The 27,305-nt window shown below is 42.9% G+C and overlaps 1 protein-coding gene across 9 annotated transcripts in view; it reads right to left on the reverse strand.

Annotated features, from left to right (window-relative positions):
- Positions 1-277: 277 nt before the first annotated feature.
- Positions 278-27,305, reverse strand: part of LOC128325886 (uncharacterized) — a 147,006-nt gene continuing 119,978 nt past the window's right edge. For 4 of the 9 annotated variants that reach the window (XR_008307708.1, XM_053251735.1, XM_053251734.1 and 1 more), the window contains 5 exons: positions 22,029-22,103; positions 21,419-21,568; positions 4,690-4,789; positions 2,784-2,915; positions 278-862 (listed from right to left, as the gene is read on the reverse strand). Coding sequence is in view for 4 of the 9 variants with exons in the window: in XM_053251735.1 (XP_053107710.1) it covers positions 2,786-2,915; positions 4,690-4,789; positions 21,419-21,568; positions 22,029-22,103 (455 nt within the window). In the remaining 5 variants the exon portion in view is untranslated. Of the gene's footprint in view, positions 863-2,783; positions 2,916-4,689; positions 4,790-20,217; positions 20,844-21,418; positions 21,569-22,028; positions 22,104-27,305 lie in introns of those variants that run through there. The other 5 variants (XR_008307710.1, XR_008307711.1, XR_008307709.1 and 2 more) reach the window with 4 other exon arrangements.

Below are 27,305 nucleotides of genomic sequence, written 5' to 3' on the forward strand. Positions count from 1 at the left end.
TTTTCTTTTCAATAGGGCATGCCAGTGCCATTAACATTTAGCGCAATATATTATAGATCATAATGAAGGCTTCTGGATTGTTGTTATGGCTAATCTAAGTGTGCTCATTATACAGAAATGCTGAATTTGTTCTCGGGTTAAAGGCTTTTTAATATACCTGACCCAGTAGAAGTGCCTTTGATGGGATATTTGTATGCACACATATGAATGTTGTCAATGCGAGACAGAAAGGGAGGAAATGCCAGTTTTGATCTGAATGCACATTCTAACCAGGGTAGGCTTGTCCGTTTATATTTATTTCTTTTCAACATTTTTGCCCCCACCGCACTTTCCTAAAGGACTGCTCAAAGCAACAGACAAGTATATGTGGATGAAAACAATGCACAACAAATATCAAACTAAATTTACACTGAAAGGGCATAAAAATCAGGCTCTTTTCACCAGTCAGGCTGGTTGCTGGTCCCCAAAGGGCCCAAAGCTGGGTCCCTCGGCTTTTCTCCTTCGCGCTCTCACTTCCATGGGTGGTGGCACAGAAGAAGTGGGTGGTAGCGTGGAAGAAGTCTCTGGTGGCTGCAGAGGCAGCAGTGCAGCCCCCAGTGGGCAGCAGCAGCCGGACTGAGGAGCTGCAAAAACAACAGCGGAGGCTCCTCCTCTTCTGGGCATGTCCCGCTATTCTTGCTGCTGAGACCGGCCAGGTGGTGGGGTATCCGCCACCGCCGCAGGAGTCACAGCTCTGGGGAGCATTCATGAGTGCGGAGACGACTTCCCACACCTCTACGCAGCTCCGTGCCCTCTTTCAGATGGAGCTGGCCCCACTTGCTGCCTCTGAGCAGCTGGACTCTGAGTTCCTCAAAGGTAAGAGCTAGAAGAGAGAGAGAGCTCTAGCTTAGAGAGTGCCTTCTTCTGCGTGATCCCCACCACACATTAAGGTCATCTGAGGAGGTTCGTCTCCAGTTACCACCAGCTCGTCTGGTGGTGACTCGGAGGCGGGCCTTCTCTATAGCTGCTCCGGGGCTGTGGAATGTGCTCCCTGTGGAAATCCGCAATTTGAATTCTTTATTAGCCTTCAGGAGCACCCTTAAAACGTATTTGTCTGGCCTGGCTTTCCAGGGTTTTTAAATCTGTTTTAACATTCTAACCAGATTGGCGGGCTTTTAATCACTCTAATTGTTTAACTGTTGTTTTAAAATGTTTTTAAATTGTTAATTGTTGTTATATTGTTTTTAATTTGTTTTAGCTCTTTATTGTTTTAGTGGTTTGTTTTAATTGTAAACCACCCTGAGCCATTTTGGAAGGATGGTATACCAATCAAATAAATAAATAAATAAATAATAAAAACAAGCTGGAGAACAAGGTGGGAGTCCTCGTGTTTGCCCGTGTTTGAGCCCCCAACCTTTAGCTTGTTTCTACCTTCCTTAAAGGCACCTGCCTCTTCCCTAACAGTACCTATTCAGCTGCTGAGGGGGTAAAAAGGTTGCTCTGAGCGGCAAGCTGACGCAACGCCTCTGTCCCCCAAAGTAAACTTTGCCACTCAGCGTGGTTGGGGAGGTGGAATGGGGAGGGAAATAGAGAGAGCTGCTAACCCTTGGAAGGGCAGCAATATCCTTATCTTGAAATGAAGGCTTGAGAAAGGTAGTATAAACAGCCCTGAGCCATTTTTGGAAGAGCGGTATAGAAACCGAATGAAGGAATGAATAAATAAAATAATAATATTTCATTATAAACCATTCCTTGAGTAGGCTTTACCTGGGAGTAGGTCCTACTAAATTTTACTATGAGGAGAAGTGTTTGGGTGCAGCCCTAAGGTGACTTCCCTGTCCTAAAATAGAGTTGCAATGTTCTTCTAAATAGTAAGCTTGCAGTTAATGCCAAGCAGTGAGAGATTATTATTATTATTTATTATTATTATTAGTTGGTTTACAAAACTCAAAATATAATACAACTCCATAAAAATATATGTGCAATGATTCAAGTTCTTCATTGATTCTGTTGTATTAGTTGGTTCCGCTGTTATTTACACCTTGTAACTGGTTGGGATAGTTAGCAAAGACATTGGGCCAGGAGCAGGAGAGGAAGGCAGTGAGGGGGTTCCATTTTAAAATCTCGTCGATGGTCCCACTCCAACCTTGGTATGCCCCTGTTGAGTACTATGAATGTATGTACATGCATATGAACATAGGCATGTTGCAGACATGCCTTTGAATTAGCACACAGCAGGCAGCAGCGTCTATCGATTCTCCACATATTGGTTGCCTATGCAGTTGTGTTTGTCCAAAGAGGGCTTAAAATGTTTGACAGCAATTCTGCCAAGCTTCTATGTTTCTCAGTAATCTGAACAGGAACTCGGCAATAGTAACAATGTCTTTGCTTCTGCAGGCATCTCAAATTCGACATGGCATTTTAGTTTGGCTCCTAATAAAATAAGCTTTTGGGAACATATACCTGTGGTTTAGCATTGTACACATTAAGTTTTTCTTTGGGAAGCTGATGTTTTTAAAATATAGATATTTCTGTAAATCTGGTCCCAAAGAGCAAAACATTTGTGGAGCTGCTTTTAATTATAGCGTTCAATGCAGCAGTTTAATGTCAAAGTTTCTAATTTACTACAGCGCTTGTTAATTTGCAACACTGAACTTGTAGTGTTTAAGTAAACACTGCACTTCTGGATGACAGATAGCTAAACACTGAAATAAAACTTCAGAAACATCTCCACATCTAGTGCTTTCAAAGTGCTTCCAGGGCTTCAAAAACAAACAAGATTCAGATGGCCAGCAGTCACTTACATTTATGTGCCTTCCTGTGACAATAGGAAGGGAAAGAGATGCTTAATAATCACCATGCAGAGGATTCGTTCTGTTTGAGAAACTGAAAAGCACAATGCCGATCCAGCATAGTTCCAAGATGAATGGTCACTGCTGCTTCAAAGGAAAATAGGGTTTTAGAAAATTCAGTGTGTGCCCACAAAATGTAAAACCTAAAATCGGAAACTCACAGTGGAAGTTGAAATTCGTCACTTGGGTGTCAAATGCTGAGGTTTATCGTTTTGAAAACTGTCATTAATTCCTATTGGCTGATGTGACATGCAAGGCAGATGGCAAAGTGAGGGTACTGCAGCACCACTGCTAAGGAGGACACAGAAGCATTATGTCCTTAGCAGTGGGAGGATGCCATAATGGGAGTAACCACAATCATGCTGGTAATGCAGCCAGCCTCCTCCTCCCCAGCGGCACCTCTGCTTCCATGTCCACAGCAGTGGCGCTGGAGCACCCTCCTGGAATTGTTAGCATTGCGTATCATGTTAGCTAGTATCTGTTATTATTATGAATAATTATATATTGGGGATGCACTGTCCTGTTCACATCGTTATTTAAAATGTCCTTTCAACAGTGGTACAAATGAAATAACAAAACAAAAGTGGTTTTAACGTATGAATAAGTAAATGACTGGATGACATTTTAATAAATAATGAAACAACTAGCCAACCCTGAACAGAGCATCTGTGCGCTCTTTGGGGCCGGCGGTTACCTCTCCCCACCCCCCCGCCTTCTGTCCCAGTCTCCGCTTCCGGGCCCAGCCGCCTCTCCTCCCCACCGCCACTTCTGCCCTCACACTTTGTTTCCCCCCTCCTGGGCTTTGCCTCCATGGGCGGGCTGCCACTGCCTCTGGCCTCTGTGACCAGGCCCGCCGCAGTGGCGACCAATCCTCCTGGGTGCACCTCAGCCAATCAGGCATGTCCACTGCCCAGCCAATCAGCTGGGTGCTGGGATGCACATTCCAAGGCACACCCAGGAGAATTAATATAATAGATAATGAAAATGAATGTAATAACGAAAAGGAAAAATATATTGAGCGTCCGTAGAGTAAAACTGAAATACAGATGTGCATACAAGTGCATTGAACATCCCATTGTCAGTTTTGATCCTCTCCAAGTGGGTGAATATACCAATTTTATTTTTAATTTTAACCGGGCTTCATGAGCATTTATGTGTCTGTTCATCAGTTCCTTATTAATGATAAAAAGGATGCTTAAAGTCAGAGCCAAAGTCATCTAAAAACAATAATAATTCTTTAAAAGGAAACCATCTGAACGCTTGTCCTATTTATGCAACAGTTGCACTAGCCAGACACACCCATTAAGAACATATGCATCTTTTCTATTGTATTTTGCCTTGAATATAATATAGTATTCATAATAAAAATAGCAGTGTTTGTTTTAGAACAATTCTCATTCGAACTAGCCCATACTCACACACACCCTTTCTAGGTTGCAGGAAACGGAGGAAAGGAGATAAATACACTTTCCCTGCTATTGAACCAAGGTCACTCAGAAGACATTCACACTGGCCTGTGGTTAGGAACAAATGATTTAATATTGGGCTACAATACCCTGGCAGAAGTGGTAGGAAACACAGAATGAAAGTGTGGTACAAATGAAATTCCATTCCTGCCTCCTGGAGGGAGCAGAGATGCCATCATCCTGGAGTCTGCTCCCATTTATATTCCTCCCAGCGAGTTTAGAAAATCCCATTAGAATGCACATTCCACATTCCACATAGATATCAAAGCGATATTAATACATTCTTCTCATGATCGGGGAGGGGGGAACAGGCTAGAGAGGGTCAGTCATATTTATTGCATTTCCAAAAGGAGACACAAGATAATAACACGGATAAAGCACGGAAAATGTACCTGAGTGAAACTATGGACCTGGCACTGGGACAGAATGTGGCAGCACTCACATCAAGGCACACTGAGAAATAGCTGGCCAGAGCAGATCCAGCAAGATTACCTATTTCCAGGGCACACAGAGAGATATTGAAAGTGGGTGATGGGGAAAGCAACTCCAAAATCAAAGTGAGAAATGTTATTTTATATTAATTAATTAATTAATTAATTAATTAATTAATTAATTAATGTTGCATTTATATACCGCCTTTTATTAAAAACAATCGCAAGGCGGTTTACAAAAGTTAAAAAACATACAATAAAATGACAATAAAAATATTTAAGCTAAAAAAATAAAAGCAAACCAAATTTAGAATCTATCAAATACAAGCATAAAAATGATACAACAGGTAAAAACACATAGAAGCAGCAATAAAAACAATTATGTAAAAGCATGGATAAAAAGCCAAGATTTAACAAGCTTTCTAAAAGCTGTGATGGAGCCTGAGCAGCGAATGGCCACTGGGAGAGCATTCCAAACCATTCCAAAGTTATCATATGCCCCTCACTCACACCCTTCTCTCCCCACCACCCAAAAACTGCATCCCATGCAAAGAGAAATAATTAAATTGCTTAGTCTCTCACTGCTGAAAGAATTGAACTACACAGCCCAGTTCTGGATAATGAGGACATTTCTAGTTTACAAGGGTCCTGTCTTTGAGGTTCAAACTGGACAATATGCTTATTATATGCTTCAGGTCTGCATGCTTGGTTTTTCTGACATTAAAAGCACATGTATGTGGGATCGATCTGGATGGGACTGTGGGGAAGGAGAGGGATCTAATTGTTTGCCCCCAATGCAATCTCAATCTGCATCAGTGGTTGCTATTTACCTAAGATCAAATAGCAACTCCAGGGAGCCCAATCCTGATATGGGCTGTGGATGCAAAGTATTAAAGCTCCCCCTCATGCTTCCAGTCTGAATTAGCCTCCCCTGCTAATGAATTAGCCTCCCCTGCACATACTATTTCCTGCACTTGGAAATTGTACTGGAATTGAACTAGAAGACCTTCCAGTTCCCATCCAACTATAACACATGATGATTCTGTTTACATAAGGCCCAAACTATAGATTACATTAAATGCATCACCATGTAGTTTGGGGGGTTGACTTCATTCATGAGTGGCAATCAGAGGTGCTTTTATCCCTGGATTTCTGGGAGGGCCTCTACACCCCCTGGGACCGTCCAAATCCTCTATACTCTGTCCCAGGCGGTGACGAGGTTGTCACACCACTGGCCCACACTGTGCCGTGTGGACAAGCATGACCTCTGCTTTAGAGACAGAGTGGGGAGTGAGGAAAGAAATATGCAGGATGGGAATATGTCGAAATGCATGTTGAAATGCTTCTGCTAATGCATATCTGCACAAATAGACCTGCTTTATATTCTTACTGTACATTCTTGTGAGTTCAGTTGCTGTTTGTGCCCTCAAGAACCCGCATATTAAAAATACTGTAGTGTGTGTGTGTGTGTGTCTAGGGAGATGATGCTTAACTTGTGGTGGTGGTGGTGTGGGCCTCAGCCTCCAAAGGCCTTTAGGTCCAGGCTCCAAAATTACCTAGGTGCACCTCTGGAGGCAACCACACAGGGCTGTGATCCAGATCAGGACCACAGTGTGGGGGTCTAACCCATTTAACTCTCTACCTCTGTACTCTTCTCTTGCCCCTGCCAGTATGTCAGTCATTCACTCCACTGGCACTTTAGGAGTTAAATAATTTTGCTATTTAATCCCATCTTTGATAAGGCAATTTTCAGTGGGAAAATGGTGCAGAGGTAGTCACAAGAAGGAGCAGCAGGGTTGACTAGCAAGATCAGGAATTATCTTAATCTCCAGGAATTAGCATCAGTCTTCAGGTTGTCAAAAACCATCCTGGAGGTTTTTCACACAAGGCTCTATGCCTCGGGGTATCTGAAGAGTGAATATGCTTCCCAGCAGATCTGAGGCATTTTAATTCAAGGGATTAGATGGATTTGGTGCTGGATGTTATCAATATGCTGATGACACTCAAATCTATTTCTCCTTACCATCAATCACAGGAAATGGCATTAGCGCCTTAAATGTCTGCCTATAGGCAGTAATGGGCTGGATGACGGATAATAACTGGCCCTGCTAACTGGGCAAAGAAGAACCGTTTACCGTGGTGATTCTCTTTATTTAGCAGGAGGAGAGTAACTGGCCCTATCCACTCCCAGCACAGTACCTCCAGTGACTGTTGCTGGTGTCTATTTTGTTTTTTGTTTTTAGAATGTATGCCCTTTGGGGACAGGGAGCCATCTTATTTATTTATTATTTCTCTGTGTAAACCGCCTGAGCCATTTTTGGAAGGGCAGTAGAGAAATTGAATTATTAATAATAATAATAATACTAAGCAAGATGGAGGTGCTCATTTGACGGGGTCGTAATCTGCAGGATGGGATAGAACTTCTTGTTCTGGATAAGGTTACACTTCCCCAGAAACAACAGTTTCATAGCGTGAGAGTGCTCTTGAACCTGGGTCTCACCCTGGTGCCTCCAGTTGAGGCTGTGGCCAGGAGCCCCTTTTACCAGCTGCAATTGATTCAAAACTCCACATGTTTCTGTAGGAGAATGGCCTGAAAATAGTGGTACACCAGCTTGTAACCTCCAGGTTAGACTACTGCAATCTGCTCTATGTAGGGCTGCCTTTGTATGTTAGGTTAAGGGTCCCATCATTTTTGTCCATGCCATTTTCATTTGTGTTATTATTTGAAATATTCTGTTGCATCAGAACTCTAAAGCAAAGTCTGATTTTTGTTAAATGCTGAATAAACGATGGGTGCCAATTACTTTTGTCAGTTTGAAGTTATTTCAAAGACAATTGTGGGTTCTTCTTTCTTCGTGGAGGGGTACCAACACATTTGTCCACGTGTATAGTTCGGAAACTTGTATGCCGATATGTTTCCGGGCAAGGTACAAAATGCTGGTTATTACTTTTAAAGCCCTGAATTGCTTAGGTCTGGCTAACCTGAGAGAGCACATTTCTCTACAAAATCCCCACCTCTCATTAAGATCATCAGGAGGGGCCCATCTTCCAGTGCCACCAGTTCATCTGTTGGCATCCTGGGATTGGCCCTTCTCAGTTGTTGCCCCTGGTCTATGGAACACATTCCCCATGGATACAAGAGGATTAACTTCTTTGGAGGCCTTCAGGAGAGCCTTTAAGACCCATCTTTTTAGCCTGGCTTAATCTACATAAGAACATAAGAACAGCCCTGCTGGATCAGGCCCAAGGCCCATCTAGTCCAGCATCCTGTTTCACACAGTGGCCCACCAGATGCCGCTGGAAGCTACAGGCACAGGTTGAGGGCATGCCCTCTCTCCTGCCATTACTCCCCTGCAACTGGTACTCAGAGGCATCCTGCCTTTGAGGCTCGAGGTGGCCCACAGCTCTCCGACTGGTAGCCATTGATAGACCTCTCCTCCATGAAGTCATCCAAACCCCCTTTAAAGCCATCCAGGCTATTGGCTGTCACCACATCCTGTGGTAGAGAGTTCCACAAATGGATCACGCGTTGTGCGAAAAAGTACTTCCGTTTGTTGGTCCTAGACCTCCTGGCAATCAATTTCATGGAGTGACCCCTGGTTCTAGTGTTGTGTGAGAGGGGAAAGAATTTCTCTCTCTCCACTTTCTCCACACCATGCATGATTTTATAGACCTCTATCATGTCTCCTCGCAGTCGTCTTTTTTCTAAACTAAAAAGCCCCAGGTGTTGTAGTCTTGCCTCATAAGAAAGGTGCTCTAGGCCCCTGATCATCTTGGTTGCCCTCTTCTGTACCGTTTCCAGTTCTACAATGTCCTTTTAAAGATGTGGTGACCAGAATTGTACGCAGTACTCCAAGTGTGGTCGCACTATAGTTTTGTATAAGGGCATTATAATATTAGCCATTTTATTTTCAATCCCCTTCCTAATGATCCCTAGCATGGAGTTGGCCTTTTTCACAGCTGCCGCACATTGAGTCGACACTTTCAACGAGCTGTCAACCACAACCCTAAGATCCCTCTCCTGGTCAGTCACTGACAGCTCAGATCCCATCAACATATACTTGAAGTTGGGGTTTTTCCTCCCAATGTGCATCACCTTACACTTGCTAACATTGAACCGCATTTGTCGCCCACTCCCCCAGTCTGGAGAGATCCTTTTGGAGCTCCTCACAATCCGTTTTGGATTTCACTACCCGGAAGAGTTTGGTATCATCTGCGAATTTGGCCACCTCGCTACTTACCCCTGCTTCTAGATCATTTATGAATAAATTAAAAAGCACCGGTCCCAGTACAGATCCCTGGGGGACCACATTTCTTACTTCCCTCCATTGTGAAAATTCTCCATTTATACCTACCCTCTGTTTCCTGTCTTTCAACCAGTTGTTACTTGTCCCCTTATCCCATGACTGCTAAGTTTCCTCAGGAGTCTTTGATGAGGAACTTGGTCAAAAGCTTTTTGGAAGTCCAGGTATACTATGTCAACTGGATCACCTTGATCCACACACTCGCTGACACTCTCAAAGAAGTCCAAAAGGTTGGTGAGGCAAGATTTACCTTTGCGGAAGCCATGCTGGCTCACTCTCAGCAGGGCCTGTTCTTCTAGGTGCTGTACAATTTTATCCTTGAGGATGCTTTCCATCAATTTGCCTGGAACGGACGTTAGGCTAACCGACCTGTAATTTCCCGGATCGCCCCTGGATCCCTTTTTGAAAATCGGTGTTACATTTGCTACACTCCAGTCCTCTGGTACAGTGCCCGATTTAAGCAATAAGTTATATATTTTAGCAAGGATGTCAGCAATTTCACATTTGAGTTCTTTGAGGACTCTTGGATGGATGCCATCCGGCCCTAGTGATTTGTTCTCTTTCAGTTTTTCCAGGCAGTTTAGAACATCATCTCTTGTCGTTTCTATCTGACTCAGCTCTCTGGCCTCCATCCCTAAAAAGCCTGGTTCAGAAACAGGTATATACTCCAGTATCCTCTGCCGTGAAGACAGACGCAAAGAACCCATTGAGCTTCTCTGCAACCTCCATATCCTCCTTAATAATCCCTTTCACTCCCTCATTGTCTAATGGTCCAACCGCCTCCCTAGCAGGTTTCCTGCTTCTGATGTATTTAAAGAAGTGTTTGTTATTCCCCTTGATACTTCTGGCTAAATGTTGCTCAAACTCTTTTTTTGCCTCCCTTATTGTCACCTTGCATTTCTTTTGCCAGAGTTTGTCTTCCTTTCTGTTCTCTTCATTTGGACAGGCCTTCCAATTTTGGAAGGAAGTCTTCTTCCCTTTTATGGCTTCCTTGATGGTACCCGTTAGCCATGCTGGCATCCTCCTGGACTTAGTGGTAGCTTTGCTCCTTTGGGGTATACAATCTAACTGGGCTTCTAGTATTGTGGTTTTGAGTAAACTCCATGCATTCTGGAGCGAAGTGACTCTCCCGATTTTCCCTTTCAGCTTTCTTTTCACCATACTCCTCATTTTGGAGAAGTGTCCTCTTCTGAAATTCAAAATGTCCGTCTTAGATGTCCTTGGTGAGTCTCTCCCCGAATGTATGCTGAATTTGATGGCACTATAGTCACTGTTCCCTAGAGGGTCGATGACACTGACATCATGCACCAGGTCCTGGGTGCCACTCAGAATTAGGTCCAAGGTTGCCTTCTCTCTGGTTGGTTCCAAGACGAATTGTTCTAGGGCACAGTCATTTAGCGTATCTAGAAATTTGACCTCTTTGTCATGACCTGACTGTGAATTTACCCAGTCTATGTGTGGGTAATTGAAGTCACCCATAATTACAGCCCTGCCTCTCCTTGACACCTCCCTGATTTCCTCCTGCAACTCCCAGTCACTGCCGGCGTTTTGATCCGGAGGGCGATAGCACGTCCCCAGTAGCACGTTCCCTTTCAGGCCTTGTATTGTCACCCACAGGGTTTCTGTGGAGGAATCTAGTCCACCTACGTTTTCTAGCTTGTTAGATTCTATGCCTTCTTTAACATACATTGCTACCCCTCCTCCTAGGCAACCTTCCCTGTCCTTTCTATAGAGTTTACTTTATACCCAGGGATAACAGTGTCCCACTGGTTCTCAATGTTCCACCATGTTTCTGTTATGCCCACTATATCTATTTCTGCATTATCAACCAAGCACTCCAGCTCACCCATCTTGGCTCGGAGGCTTCTGGCATTGGCATATAAGCACCTATACGTTGAGTCTCTCACCTGATGTATGCTATTCTTTTGACTCTTTGACCTGCTGGCACCCGCTCCCGTCTGCTCTTTATGCAGTTCTGCTCTGTCCCCTTCTGTTTTATCTGAATTTTTTGCACCCTCACACTTTAAAGGATGGCTTTTACCACACGGGATACTGCCCAGCTCCCATCAGCTGTTCCCCAGGTGTCATTTTAAAAGCTGCTCTGCAACCTTTTTGATTTTAAGTGCCAGGAGTCTGGTTCCATCTTGGTTCAAGTGCAGCCCATCCCTTTTGTACAGGCCTTGCTTGCCCCAAAATGTGTCCCAGTGCCTAACAAATCTAAACCCCTCCTCCCGGCACCAACGTCTCATCTATGCATTGAAACCCCTCAGCTCTGTCTGTCTCACTGTACCTGCGCGTGGAACAGGTAGCATTTCCGAGAATGCTACCTTGGGGGTCCTGGACTTCAATACACTACCTATCAGCCTAAATTTGGCTTCCAGGATCTCTCGACTACATTTCCCCACATCGTTGGTGCTGAAGTGCACCACGACAGCTGTCTCCTCCCCAGCACTGCCTAAGAGCCTGTCTAGACTCTGTATGTCCGCAACCTTCGCACCAGGCAGGCAAGTCACTGTGTAGTCAACACGCAGGTCACAAACCCATCTCTCTATCCCTCTAATGATCGAATCACCAACTACAAGGAGGCCCCCACCCACCAGAGGAGTATCCCCTGTGCGAGAGGATATGGGCTCATCATCCACGGAAGGGGTCCCTTCTAAAGGATCATTTCCCTCTTCCTCAGACCGATGTCCTCCTTGCCCAAGACCTTCATTCTCCCTGACAGCAGAGGAGCTACCAGCCCTGGAGTGGGATGCCTCTGTCACATCCCTGAAGGTCTCGTCCACATTCTTTGCTGTCTCTCTGAGCTTCTCCAGATCCGCCACCTTGGTCTCAAGGGAATGAATTTAAGTTTATTATCTGTTTATTAGATAGTTTATTAGAAGGATAGGTCCCAGCTGTAATGATTAGCTATTTATCTGTCCAACAGCCTTTCCCAAGAATATGAGGGATATGAGGGAGGAATTTGTATTTATGTTCTCTTCTCCACCAGGCTCCTTGTGATCACAGGGGTTTGTTCCAGGCTGCCCCACACACTTCCCGCTAAACTCCTGCAAAACTCCTATGTCCTGTTTGCTATGCTCTGTTTGCTATGCTCTTGGGCCTTCACCTCTTATGTAGAGTAGCCTTCCAACTGAGACACAGGATGTGAGTCAAAGGAATGTGGGGCCTCTCCCTGCCCTAGCTGACTCCACCCCTTTTGTCAGGCAGTGACAAAGTAAAGTGACAAAGTAAAACACACACAATCTGGTTTAAATGTGTGGTTTTTTTAAAAAAATTGTTTTATATGTGGTTTTGATTTTAATGTAAACTAACCTGAGCCACTTTAGGAAGGGCAGTATAGAAAGTGAATGGCTGAATTAATGAAGTGAAGTTCGTGCAGCAATCCATAAAGGCAAACAGAAAAGGTAAGTACCATGTTTTGGAATTAACATGCATAGGACTGACTTTGCAAGAGGTTGACTCTTTTTAAAATGAGTCATTAAGGTTTTTTTCAATTTTACATGCTCAAGCTCAGTAATAGAGCATCTCCTATCTGGAGATGCCAGGGATTGAACCTGGGACCTTTGCATGCAGAATATCAAGGTTCAATCCCAGCATCTTCAGGTAGGGCTGGGAAAGACTCCTGCCTGAAACCTTGGAGAGCCTTTGCTAGTCAGAGTAGATGATGCTGAGCTAGATGGGCCAATAGTCTGACTTGGTCTAAGGCAGCTTCCTATGTTCCTGTGTAAGTCTGTAAGCCTATTGTTCTGATAATATCTGAAAACTTACTTTGCTAGTTTCACTTTTGATTCAGCATGCAAGAGAATGGACTGTACAGATTTGCAAGTGGCTGTCCAAATTAAAAGTTTATATTTTACACACACACACATCCTATTAAATACTGATATATTACTGATCCTTTAATTTCACTCTCTGGCAGATGCCCAAAGGCAGCCAACATGGTACCATGGCCAAAGGCAACATGGTCTTTATATTAGCCTTTGGGCAAGAGGTAACAGTAATATTTTTCATTCATTCATTCATTCCATTCCATTCATATCCTGCACTTCCTCCAAGGAGCCCAGAGTGGTATACATGGTTATGTTTATCCTTTAAACATTTTAAGTCAGCTTATAGCAGTAAAAACTGATTTTCTGAAATCAGTGACCCTCAAAATATTTTTTTTTTAAATCCAGTTTGATTCAAGTATGCGTGAGCACCTTTCTATCCTGAAAGAAGAATGTTGACCATCATTATAAAAACAGAAGACTAATTAGTGACTGATTGTAGCTCGTTAGGATTGAGAGAACTGGTGGCTTGCTCCTTTTTCTTCTTTTGAATATCACCCATTATTCGTTCCTCACTCAAGCAGTGTGTCTTCCATTAAGAAACAAGTCATTTAAGAATGCTGTTAATGGTTTCCTTTATAAGCAAAACGTTCTGTGAAACTTAAATTGCATTTCTCTCCACCTCCCTGCTCTGGATTTCTTAATGTTATGAAACAATTGCCCTTATATTTAATTGAAATATGTCAGTCAGGCAGAAAATAGCTATTAAAATATGTGTAGCCATTTAATCGAATTATTCCTCTTTAACAGAGCTAAAATCCGGTACTCTAATTCATTATTTTTTAAAATTTGAACAACATGTTGACTCAAAAAGATCTAAAGACAGAACTGTGCTTGCATATTCATACATTTCAAATACCTTTTTTAAAAAATGCCACATCAAGAACCTGGCTACAAATTCACTTTCTCTTTGGCTCAGGTTCTATAGATGCCTGAGTTCGGCTGATCTAAGTGCACATGTTGCTAAGAAATGCAAACCATCAGTTACACACTCAGGTTTATAAAATGTGCATGGCTGGGCATGACTACCAATAACAGCAGGCTGGAAATTCAAAGGTAAGGTTAAGACTAAAGAGAACCAGTCCAGCCATGAAACCTGCTTCAAAACAATGCTAAAACTTGATTTAAAAGTGATCCCGGAGGTGATGGAACACAACTGAGCAGGATTACACACAACTGGGGCAGCATAATGTTTAAATCAAATGTCAGTGGCTATGTGTATAGCGTAGGGACGCAAGTGAGGTATGTATGTATTCAGGACATGAATACTTGATGTGCTAATGCTGTATACACAGGAATTAATACCAGATTGAGACAATCACGCTCAAAGTTAAAAAGCCCAAATCTAAACACACCTGAGCTTTACAATTTATACAAAACATTTAGAAACACTACCAGTCAACCAACCCAAGGCAAAATGATTCTTCATGATAAATCACCTCTTAATTCTCAGTCTCAGAGATGCTTTAAGCATTAAACATCTAAACAGATACCTTTGGGCTAGTGACCAAGAAAACAAAACAAAACTCTGAGAAAATGGACTAAAAGCAAATTATCATGGATAGGGGAGAATTCCCAGTGTGAAGATGAAGTTATTTGCTCAGATTTATGAGGTCATTCACACAATCAAAAACAGTGTTCTACCTAGGTTGGGCAGCTGTGTGTGCTTCCAGTTTTTGGTTGTGTGGAAGCAAGTTAGGAAGAAAACTTGGATAGAAGTGATTTTGTGGAAGCAAGGTAGGTAGCTTTTCCTCCTACCTTTCCACACAATCACTTTTACCCAGGTCTTCCACTTATCTTGCTTCCACACAACTGAAAATTGGGAGCACACACAGCTCCCAATCCAGGTAGAACACAGTTTCTGGATGTGTGGAATGACCTTGATATCTTTTTGTTTGTATCGGTGTCTGACATCCTGCCTAATGAAGCACCGCTGTAACAGGAGAAGCAGTGGTGTAGCACCAGTGCTTCTGAAGAGTTCCAGACTAGCACTGCACTGGTGCTAGTGTGTGTGTGTGTGTGTGAGAATTACTCCTCCCCAGTAAGCCCTCTGTGTCACCCAAAAATATGTACAGTGCAGTTCCTAGGTAATTTGCCCCCACTACTCAGTCAGCATAGCAATGCATGGAGCTGAGTTAGCGGAACTTCTCAGAAGCACTAATGTTTCTCTTCTTGGAATTCTAAGTACCCTCAGTTAAAGAGTAATGTGATACAACAAGCTACAGTACATGGTATGGGAAAATGGCACTACCTAATATTATAAAATATTACACAGCAAATTTTGGCTGCAACGTGCCAATGGGTAGAAGATAAATCTTCAGCAAATATTTCACAACGGATTGTGGAAGAAGTAGAGGCAGTTCAACCACTAGCTGTTAGTTTGAGATGTGGATGTGTGTGCACACGCGGGCATGTGTATGAGAGGGCCTACTAGAAAGAAGTGAAACAGATGCTTGCCATATTTCAATTGGCTACCATTATGATGGATTTCTAACAGTAAGGAAACAAGGCAATTTTGATGTTTGGGTGAAATCTAGTATGTCAATGTCTGTTGAGTTCACTGAAGATGGCAATACTTTTATATTCAGTGATATAAAGCAAATATATATATATATATATATATATATGTAAACGTACCCACTTTCTTCCAGTTCTTGCTAGTTAGAAGTTATATGCAGCTACCAAGAAATGTTAAGAAATCCAGAACATTAACCAAATTTGAAAGACTGTTATATTGTTAATTAAATCAGAAACATATTGTTTCTAATTTGGTGAGCCACTGTGTGAGGCAGGATGCTGGAAAAGATGGGCCCTGGACCTGATCCAGCAGGGCTGTTCCTATATTCTTAAGTTCCTTCCCTGGCATCTCCAAAATAGGGCTAACAGAGACATGCAACCTTGGAGAAGCTGCTGCCAGTCTGTGTAGACAATATTGAGCTACATAGACCAATGGTCTGACTTGGTATAAGATAGCTGCCTATGTTCCTATATAGGATTCTTGTATACCACAAGATCTTAAATATAAAATAAAGTGGTAGGAACATTTGCAAATTACAATTTCAGGAAATCTATGAAATTATATTTCAATGAAATCTCTTAGATACAAACTCCAAAGAAACTTTCTATAAACTTCTATACAGGTAGTATTTCTACCCGTTAGAATTTTTTTTAAAAAAATGTGTTGTACTGGTACTGACATTTGTGATGTAATCAAGCAGATGGAACCTTCCTACATATTCGCTGGGTCTGTACCTATGCCCAGATTAATTAATTAATTTTGTTTATTTTTACATTGATGTCCTGCTCTTCCTCCAAGGAGCCTAGAGTGGTGTGTGTGGGTTATGTTCATCCATACAACAACTCTGTGAGGTAGATGTATTGGAACACTGATCTAAAAAGGGATTCAGTAGATTATTGGGTATAAGATTCCATTTGGACCTAAAGGGTGGTATCCATTCTTAACCTCTCTTCTGCCAGCACTCTACAAACTCCTTCCATGAATGAAAGAAGAATTACATTCTTGTAAGCAGTCTTTCCACAAGCAGAAGGGGTCCCTGTGTGAGCACAACCCCCCTTCCATTCATAACAAGAATGTATGGCTCTCAAGCACCAGGGCAGGAAAGGTTAGGATACAATCCATTGTTATATTATTGTTATTCAAGTGTTCTGTAAGAAGAGAATGTAGATTCCTGGTAATACACAACTTACTGTTGGTGAATGGTTTCTACTAGCAGTTCTACTGCTCCCTGCCAACTGAAGAGGTACCCTTCAAAGTGGTGATTCTCTTATATTTAGCAGGGGGAGAGCAATTGTCCCTTACTTGTTGCTCTTGTCTATGTTTCTTTTTAGACTGTAACCCCTTTGGGGTTGGGGAACCATCTTATTTATCAACATAAATACTTTAAGAACTTTTCTGTTGAAAAGCAGTATATCATCAATCATCATCATCATAGTTTATTAATGAATAACAATAAAGAATAAATGTAGGAAACTAAAATGCTGTGGTGAGCATGTACAGTATACAATGGGGTACTATGCTTATGAACAAACTGACTTTTTTCAATGCCCTGTGAAAAGGGGAAATGAACTAAAATTAGACTTCTGTGGTGCAATGATGATCAATCATTTTGTTTTGTTAAAACAAGAGGAAAATGTTAAGCAAGAAGCATTGGCTTTGGCTTAAACAATTATGTGGATGTGACACTGGAGGTTGTTTTCCTGCTGTTTGTATCAATCTATCTTTTAAAGTTATAAATTCAATAACATTTAAATCATAACCCTACCCACATGGAAGCTATGTTTGTGTGAGCAGCCTCCCATAACTGTGACAATGAGGCTGTTCTCACGAGCAGCCAACACGGAAGCTCCGAAGCTGCTTTATACAGAGTCAGACCATTGGTCTATCTAGCTCAGTACTCTCTGTCTACGTTGACTGGCAGCAACTTACATAGGAAGCTGCCTTCTACCGAGTCAGACCATAGGTCCATCTCACTTGGTATTGTCTACACAGGCTGGCAGCGACTTCTCCAAGGTTGCAGGCAGGAAACTCTCTCAGTTCTATTTTGGAGATGCCAGGGAGGGAACCTGAGACCTTCTGCATGCAAGTATACAGATGCTCCTCCTAGAGCAGCCCCATCCCCTCAGGGGAATATCTTACGTGCTCACATGTAGTGTTGAACCCGAGACCTTCTGCATGCAAAGCAGATGCTCTACCACAAAGCTATGGCCCAATTTCCAGCACTCACATCTAGTCACCCATGCAAATGCAAAGCAGGGTGGACCTTGCTGAGCAAAGAGCACAATTCATGCTCACTACCACTAGACCTTATGGGTCTTATGTGAAGATCCAGCTCCCCGGAGAAGTCCATAATGCTGGGAAAAGTTGAAGGAAACAGAAGATGAGGACGATCAGCAGCAAGGTGGATGGACTCAATTACAACAGCAATGAATGCACCACTGAGAGACTTAAAGGCCAAGTTGAAGACAGATCATCTTGGAGAGAATCTATCTATGTGGTTGCTAAGAGTTGACACTGACTTGATGGCACTTAATCAATCAATCAATCAATCAATCAATCAATCAATCAATCACCACTAGATCAGCTCTCCTCCCCAACAACATTCTTACTTGACTTCCATGGGTTGCATGGGTCAGACCACAGAATTGATCTGGGGTGTGGGTTTTGTGGAAAAACCAACATCCCCTCTCCCCTCCACCACCCATGGGGCTGGGTTATTTAAACATTATCTCAGCTGTGCAGGAGCTGCTCACCGAGAAGCAGCTCCCATGTGGCTAGTGCGATGCTTCAAGGGCCTCACAATTACTCAGAATCAAGCACTGAGAAATGTGTCAGACGTTTTAAAGTTCTTCCTTTATTCATTCGTTTGCATCAAATGACTTCAGCAACTCAAACCAAATGTTGGCATGATTCACATGCTAAGTAATTCAAGGGATTTACAAAGAGCTCCTTCCCTTAAGGGTTGCCCTCACCCCCCAGTTAATTAAAATAGATACAATATGGCATTCAGGGAGAGAGATTGTGTGCACACACATAGATAGACAGAGACAGACAGGCAGATGCATGCTAGCTAACAATTTGATGGGCAGGGTAGGAGTTAACATAGATAAGCACATGATGAAGTTGCCTTGTACTGAGTCAGATGCAAGGCAGGATATAGATATCTAGATCAGTATTGTTGACAGTGACTGGCATCAGCTTTCCAATGATTCACAGATGGGTGTTTCACCTGGAAAATGCCAGAAACCAAACCTGGGATCTTCTGTATGCAAAGCAGTTGCTCTTTCACAGAGCAACAATTGTTATGGGTTAAAGAGGGAAGACTTGCACTATTTTCTCTCTTGTTCCAGCTCTGGCTCTTCACATCCCATCTGAGGCACTTCAGATAATCAAGTTTTCCTTTCACTGGACTGAAAACACTCTTAGAGGCAGTAAAAGGTGTAGCTATTGGGAACAATGTTGCTTCATGACCTGCAGAGAGGTATACCTCCCTATCACCCCTCATCCCACTTGTTCTTTTTACAGGGCCTGGAGGCCAAGGCATCAAAAGGGAAAGGTGCACAGAACTGTTCTCCCCAGTTCATTACGTTCTCCATTACACTGCAGCATAGAGACAGATAAATAAAATGGATGATGTTTTTATATACGTTATCAATATATACATAGATGGTGCAGTGAGCATGCAAAATTTGGCTTATGTCGATAATCGTCTGTGGATTGGATTCTGGCATTCTCAGATTCATTTGTGAATGTACACACATTTATTTCCCCGTTTTTCCAACTTATGTGTTAGTGAGTACTATTAACATTCACCAACATCTCTCTAATTCTGGAATTATTGACATACACATGTGAATGTCAGTGTAAGGTAGGTAGATAGATAAAGATATAGTAATGATCCCTTTATAGAATAAGTTCATTCAAAAAATAATGGAAATAATAAAATTCAGTTCATAAAATTTTCGAACTCAGGCTACAAAGCAAAGCTCTCTTACACCTGGACTTTGGGGCTGAAGTGCAGGGCTTCCACAGCCCCTGCACCCACCCAATCTCTTTAGTCTGTCCCGGGTGGTGTGGTCACCCAGCCGAGCATGATGATGCTTAATTTGCGGTGGGGGGGGGGCACTCCAAAGGCCTTTAGGTCCAGGCTCCAAAATGAGCTAGGTTCATCTCTGCATGAGTCTCCACAGTCCTAATCCAGCATTCTAACCACTATACTACCCTGGCTCTGTTCAGCACATATACAATCTGTGTAAAGTGTACACGTGTAGAAAAGTGTACACATGTCTAGTTCTTCATACATGACATTGAATGCTCATCTACAGCAGTAGGCTTCCTATCTGTATCCTAGATTTGAGGAGGCCTGCACCCAGACACACTTTTAACATGGACACATGGACAGTCATGCACACAAAAACACATATGTGTGCACAGAGACCTAAGCACATGTATAGCAGAATGTCGGACTGGGGAGGAGATAATATCTGTATGGGAGGAGATCTGGTCTCGTGGTAGTAAGCATGAATTGTTCCCTTTGCTAAGCAGGGCCCGCCAGTGTTGCATATGAGTGGGAGATTAAATGTGAGCACTGTAAGATGTTCCCCTTCGGGCAGGCATCCCCAAACTGCGGCCCTCCAGATGTTGCTGAACTACAACTCCCAGCATCCCTAGACACAATTTTTTTGTGGCTGGGTATGCTGGAAGTTGTAGTTCAGCAACATCTGGAGGGCCACAGTATGGGGATGCCTGCCTTAGGGGATGGAGTCACTCTGGAAAGAGCACCTGCAAGCTTGCATGCAGAAGGATCCCAGTTTCCTCCATGACATTTCCAAGACAGGGCTGAGACAGACTTCTGTCTGTGACCTTGGAGAAGCCGTTGCCAGTCTGTGTAGACAATACTGAGCTAGATGGACCCATGGTCTGAATTTGGTATACGGCAGCTTCCTATGTCCCTAGAGCTTTTGAATCAACCCAAACAAGGTCCTGTGGGTAATCATATTTGTCGTGTAGGTGTCACAAAACACTTTAAGAAGTTAAATGGTACTCAGGGTTAGCCAGACACAAAGCTCACAAAGCTGAGACTGTCATGCTTAGCACATCTGCTATTAGTGTGGGTCCCCCCGCCCTCCGCCCACCAAGTCTCAGCTATTTATGATTCTGACAAGAATAAGTTGGTAGAGAAGCACACAACACACATCGGAGCCCTGTGATTTTACTACTTTTAGCGAGGCAAAGTGAGTACAGCTGGGGCAGCGTCTGCTGGTTCTATTTTGTCTCTTGCTTTCAAAACAAAATTGTCCATTAAGTGCAGGTCTCAGAAGGGTGCACATTCAGAGCGAGAGGCCACCAGATCCTAGACACATATGCTTGTGCAACTTCACACCTCGGTTGGTGTGCTCCACCCGGGCTGCAGATGAAATCCTGACTTCTAAAAACTGTTTTCAGCTGATGCTGGCTTATTATCTGTATAACACAAAAGTAAAGCTTGTGCAGTGGCATGCAAACTTCAGGCATCCTTTTTGTAAACTGGCAAAAGAAGAGACATTCATTTGGACAGTTTGAGATTTGAGAGTTGTCAGAAGGGGGGTGTTACTTTTTGCTTCTAACTCGATTTAAAATTAATTAAATGAATTAATGTGGAGTTGGAAGTTAGTGTTACATAATGACCTTTTCCATCTGAATTTTAACAGGCTTTATGAGCCACCTAATGGTGCAGCAGGGAAATGACTTGACTAGCAAGCAAGAGGTTGCTGGTTTGAATCCCCACTGGTATGTTTTCCAAACTATGGGAAACACCTATATCGGGCAGCAGCAATATAGGAAGATGCTGAAAGGCATCATCTCATACTGCGCTGGAGATGGCAATGGTAAACCCCTCCTGTCTTCTACCAAAGACAGCCACAGGGCTCTGTGGTCGCCAGGAGTCGACACTGACTTGACGGTATACTTTAAGCTTTATAGGCTTTATAGGCATTAATGGGAAGTCATCTTTGGTGCACAGCAGTTCATTTCAGGGCACAGTTCAAGGACTCAAGTACCTAAAAGATGGTTTCTTCCTATATGAAGCTTCCCACTGCCTGAGATCATCTGCTGAGGTTCTCTTATGGGTCCTGCTGCCTTCTGAAGACTGACTGACAGTAATGCACAAGAGGATCTTCTCTGTGGTGGCACCCAACACATGGAACTATCTGCCATGAGAAGTTAGATCAGCTTTCTTTTTTCCAATAAATTTAAACACTTCTTTGTTCTAGCAAGCATCTTAACTCTCTTGTATTGTTCTTTGTTATCTCCCTGTGTTAAGTCCGACCATTAGTTTGTGCTGCTGTATTGTACTTTATTACTGCTTTTGCCATTTTGTATTTTGATTTTATTGCAATGGTGTTGTTTTTAATTGATTGTTAGCTGCTTTGGGCACTTCCATTTTTTTGAAGAGATAATACATTTCCTAATATAAAGCTAATATAAAGCTCCAGTTTTGTCATTAAAAAAGCCGGACTGGAATTTGCTAAAATGCATATTGACAAGCCACAATGCTTCTGGGAGAATGTGCTTTGGACAGATGAGACAAAACTGGAGCTTTTTGGCAAGTCACATCAGCTCTATGTCCACAGACAAAAAATGAAGCTTTCAAAGAACAGAACACCATACCTACTGTGAAACATGGAAGAGGCTCGGTTATGTTTGGGAGCTGCTTTGCTGCATCTGGCATGGGGTGCCATGAGTCTGTGCAGGGAACAATGAACAATGAAATCTCAAGACCATCAAGACATTCTGGAGCGAAACATACTACCCTGTGTCAGAAAGCTCTGTCTCAGTCACAGGTCATGGATCCTCCAACAGGATAATGACCCAAAACACACAGCTAAAAGTACCCAAGAATGGTTAAGGACAACTGAAGTGGCCTTCTATGAGCCCTGATTTGAATCCTATCGAGCATCTATGGAAAGAACCGAAACATGCAGCTGAAGTAGGCACCCTTCAAACCTGACACCGCTGGAGCAGTTTGCTCAGGAACAGTGGGCCAAACTATCTGTTGACAGGTGCAGAAGTCTCATTGAGAGCTACAGGAATCACTTGTTTGCAGTGATTGCATCTAAAGGTTGTGCAACAAAATATTCGGTTAAGGATCCCATCATTTTTGTCCATGCCATTTTCATTTGTGTTATTCTTTGAAATATACTGTTGCATCAAAACTCTAAAGCAAACTACCTCACCCGCTCCTCAACAGAGTAGCCTGACGGAAGAAGCTGGGACCACACTGGGCCCCCAGCCTCCCCCAGCCAGGTCTCTGTAATACATCCCAGGTCGGCACCTTCATCCAGAATTGAATCATGGATGGTTTCTGATTTGTTCTGGACCGACCTGGCATTACAGAGGAGCAAGGTGAGGTTCCAAGGATGATTGGCACTGCTCCCCAAGGTCAAAGAGCTGGCAGGACATCCGGAAGGGGAAACTGCTATTAGATTTCCAAGTCCCCTTCCCCTGTAACAGCCCGCTGACCTGCCAACATTACTTCTTTTGTTCCCCACCATGACCGGAACGGCCGCCCCACAGTCAGTGGACACACACCCTGTCTCCCCATCTCCAGTTAAGCCCAGGCACATTCTAAGATTGTCTCACTCAGGACAAGTTAAAATAGAAGGTCCACTATTAAATGCCCCCCATATACAAATACCTAGGCCAAGAGACCTGGACCTCGCCCTCGCCGTCCCCCGAAGTGGCTCCCCCAAAGGGGTGACCCCCTTTGTTGTCACCCCTTCAGTGGCGACCCCGCCGCCACTGGCAGAAGCCTATATAGCCCTGAGAAGGCAGCTCTAGGTAGATGGAATGCAGGAAAGTGCCAAGTCACCCTCCTCCCCGGCCCCAATCCTGCAAGGCCTCAGCTGAGCACAGCAGCCAGTCCTGGGGGGCAGATAACAGACAGGGGTGGCAGCAGGAGAAGCAAATAGGCAGGCACCCAGTCTCATACCCTGGGGTCTACCTAGAAGCAGATGTTGTCTCTCCTCTTCTCTCTCCTGCAAGCTTAATTAGGCCCTAGTATCAGAATATGCCCAGCAACATGCCCAGAATATGCCCAGCTCATAATTACCTTTAAAGCCCTAAACAGTTTAGACCCGGGTTACCTGGGAGAGCGCTGCCTTCTGCATGATCCCCACAACACATTAAGATCATGAAAGAGATTCGTACCGCCAGCTCATCTGGCAGTAACTTGGGAACTGGCCTTCTCTGTAAGCACTCCTAGGCTCTGGAATGTGCTCCCTATAGACATTCGTGGTTTAACATCTTTACCAGCCTGCAAAAGAACCCTTAAGACACATTTTTAAAGCCAGGATTTTAGTAATTTCTGAGTTTAAATTTTTAAATTGCTGTTTAGATTTTTTTAATTGCTGTAATTTCTGAATGTGTTAAGATTTTTTTAAATTCTTGTTTTAATAACTGGTCTCATTTGTCTTGTTTTTGTCTTTGCCTGGAGTCTCTGGAGTCAGGTGGTATATAAATTCTATCAAAAAATAATAAATAACACTTCTATAGATTTCTTTGTTGTCATTCAGGATAACAAGGCAATCAACATCAATTTTAGGATTGTGTCTGGAATCTGACTTGCTGAGATGGGAACTCAAATGAGGGTTGGTTTTATGGCAATGGCAAATACCACTTTATGGTGGGGAGAGAAGAGATCCTATGAAATGGTCATCAGAGTTTTCTGTCTTTAAAAAAAATATCATGTGAGCTCTGACCTTTATTGTAAGTATTTAAAAACTTGATGGACACAAATATCAGCATCACCCTTTGAAATCCCCAGTGCTTTGTATAAGAAAGACGCTTAGAAGGCTCCCCCCCCCGCCCCCTTGTAAGAAAGGTAGACTTTAATTCACTTTCATGTATGTGCAGTAAACACTGACACCCAGTGGGAGGTTGGCTAAATGACTGGTATCTATTTTTATTGTATGACTGCTTTGGGGAATAGACTATGGGTAGATCACATGTGCTCATAATAAAGGCTGGTTGAGACATCTGGCCTGGCAAACAACCTCTGTGCATTGTAAGATGCAGGGCCTGTCTTGAAAGTGAACACAACTACTGTCATAGGAATGAGACAGCATTAGAATGGTAAGGAAGTCAATCAAAGTGTACACAAATGCTTGGTTCTAATGCCGTCTCATTCCTATGACAGTAGTTGTGTTCACTTTCAAGGCAAGGCCTGCATCTTACAACACACAGAGGTTGTTTGCCAAGCCAGATGTCTCAACCAGCCTTTATTAAGAGCACATGTGATCTACCCTTAGTCTGTTCCCCAAAGCAGTCATACAATAAAAAGAAATACCGGTCATTTAGCCACAGGACCACAGGTTAGTTTGTATATATTTGTATATGTCCATGCCAGGCTTACATATAACACCATCATCATGGTAGTGAGTACAGGCGTTCAGGGTCAGAGACTGTGATGGGACTCAGTGGTAAAGCACATGGAGTCTCAAGTTCAGTCCCTGACTTTGCTAGCTAGGACTTGAGGGGGAACAACATCAGAAAGCCTTCACAAGTTGTGGCACTTCACAAGGGTGAAGGGACTGGGGCTCCATTATACATGGCTGCAGTGTAATGTGGACCTGATCCCTACAACCAATAGATTCAAGTTTTTCCTTCCCAGCTGCAGCCTCTCTCTGTTTTCTATGATGTGCTGAGCTCCACCTCGGCTGGGGGAAACAGAAGGAAGGCAAACTACAACCACATTGTGCTGAGAGAGAGAGAGAGAGAGAGATCTTCTAGCAAAAAAGCTCCTCCCTGCAAATAATCTTAAAGTGACCAGAGCCCCACATGGGTGTCCTGTCAACATAGCACAAATGGTATGAAGCAACTTTATGATAACATTCAGTAGAGAACCTACAAACAGCTTGCTGTACATCACCACATCTGGAGCATCACTGTATTTCAATACCGCAAAAGACATTACACAACATGTTTATTTTCCATATTGAGAATCAGACACTATGGGTTTTTGTTTTTTTAAATGAAACCCACATTTGTACTCGTATTATTGCCTCTGAACTACAGATTTGTATAACATGGATATGGTGGGGTGGGGTGGGACAGGATGGTAATGTGGAAAAAGACAAGAAATCAGCAATCCAAAAACTAACTGGATTCCTTTAGTGTGTGTTTTTGAATTCATGTTCTTACACATATCACATTTTCTGATTTTTCCTGGTAATCTAATTATTGTAATGCCCTGAGCTCTTTCATGTTCTATAACATCTTAAACTCTATTAAATTCAAATTGCTTGAATTTGCATGTCAAGTGTCTCCTACATTTATTTTGCACAGGCAAATGTTCTCAGGCACTTACAGTCAATTATTTACAGTTTAAAATTAACCATTCATGATGCCTGTTAAAAGTAAACTACTGCCATGAACTATGGAGATTTCTTCAGTTTCCCAAGACATCTTGGGTCCAATTCATACAATTCACATTCACACCTTCCCTGGTTATGCAGTAATATAGGAAATCATAACGTAGGAAATAGACAATTATTGGGTCCAAAGAACAGTGAGAAGAACTAAAAAATGATTTAGTGTTGTTCAGTGAAGTCTTACACAAATACTAGCAGAAAGCTTTTCAAAGATCAGAGCCACAGGATATCAGGGGTTGAATTACATTATGAGAAATATACTGAATAAAGCACATGCAGGCTGCAGAATCAATAACCTGAGCTAGATTGATGACACCACTCTGATAGATGAGAATGCAGATGATCTGCAAACTCTAATAATGAAAGTCAAGGAGCACAGTGAAAAAATGGGACTACAATTAAATGGAAAGAAGACTAAACAAATGACAACTGGTACAGCAACCAGCCTCAGAATTGATAATGAAGACATTGAAGTGGTGGATAGCTTCTGCCTTTTGGGATTGACCATCAACAGTAAAGGATCCAGCAGTCAGGAAATACGCTGCAGACTAGCACTTGGTAGGATTACAATGAAGGCCTTGGAAAGGATATTTAGATGCCGTGACATGTCTATACCTACAAAGATTAGAATTGTTTGGACAATGGTTTTCCCCGTGACACTCTATGGATGTGAAAGCTGGACTTTGAAGAAGCAAGGCAGAAAAAGTATTAACTCTGAACTTTGTTTTCCTGTCTGTCCATGGTATCCTCAAAAGTCTTCTCCAGCATCAAACACATGGACCATAGAACAAATCAATCCAGAATTTTCACCTGTGGTACAAATGACCAGGCTCAGACTATCATACTTTGGACACATTATGTGAAGACCCAGCTCCCTTGAGAAGTCCATAATGAAGGAAAGAGAGGAAGAGGGCGATCACCAGCAAGGTGGATGGACTTAATTACGACAGCAATGAATGCACCACTGAGAGACCTTAAAGGCCAAGTTGCGGACAGATCATCCTGGAGAGAATCTATCTATGTGGTCGCTAAGAGTCGACACTGACTTGACTACACTTAATCAATCAATCAGGTTGTAGCATATAAACAGTAGTAGACCATAACAAGGGCATGTACAGGTCTTCCACAAGAGTTTGCATTGATGAAGCAACTCTGTAGATCTGGGAACATTTTTCTCACACAACATTCTTCCACAAGATAGGAAACAGGCCTTTTGTGACCAGATCAGATCTTTACTAGTGGAAGGACACCTCTTGGAGGGCACCTCTTGATCCAAGCCATTGCTTTGGGAAGAATCAGTTTTCATGATTGTGATATCTGGGGGAAAGGGGAGCAGTGGGAATGACACTACAGTCATATCAATTGTTGGTGCCCGTTACTGTGATTATCAAGTTCATACATTATGTTTCTCCATGTTAGTGCATAGCATGGGTATGAAATCTATGACATGACTTAGACCCAAGAAAGGCCATATCTGATTATTTCCTAGAGCTTCATCTTTTGTTAGGTAACAAAG

This window comes from Hemicordylus capensis, chromosome 5 (assembly GCF_027244095.1).
Source record: "Hemicordylus capensis ecotype Gifberg chromosome 5, rHemCap1.1.pri, whole genome shotgun sequence".
Taxonomy (NCBI): domain Eukaryota; kingdom Metazoa; phylum Chordata; class Lepidosauria; order Squamata; family Cordylidae; genus Hemicordylus; species Hemicordylus capensis.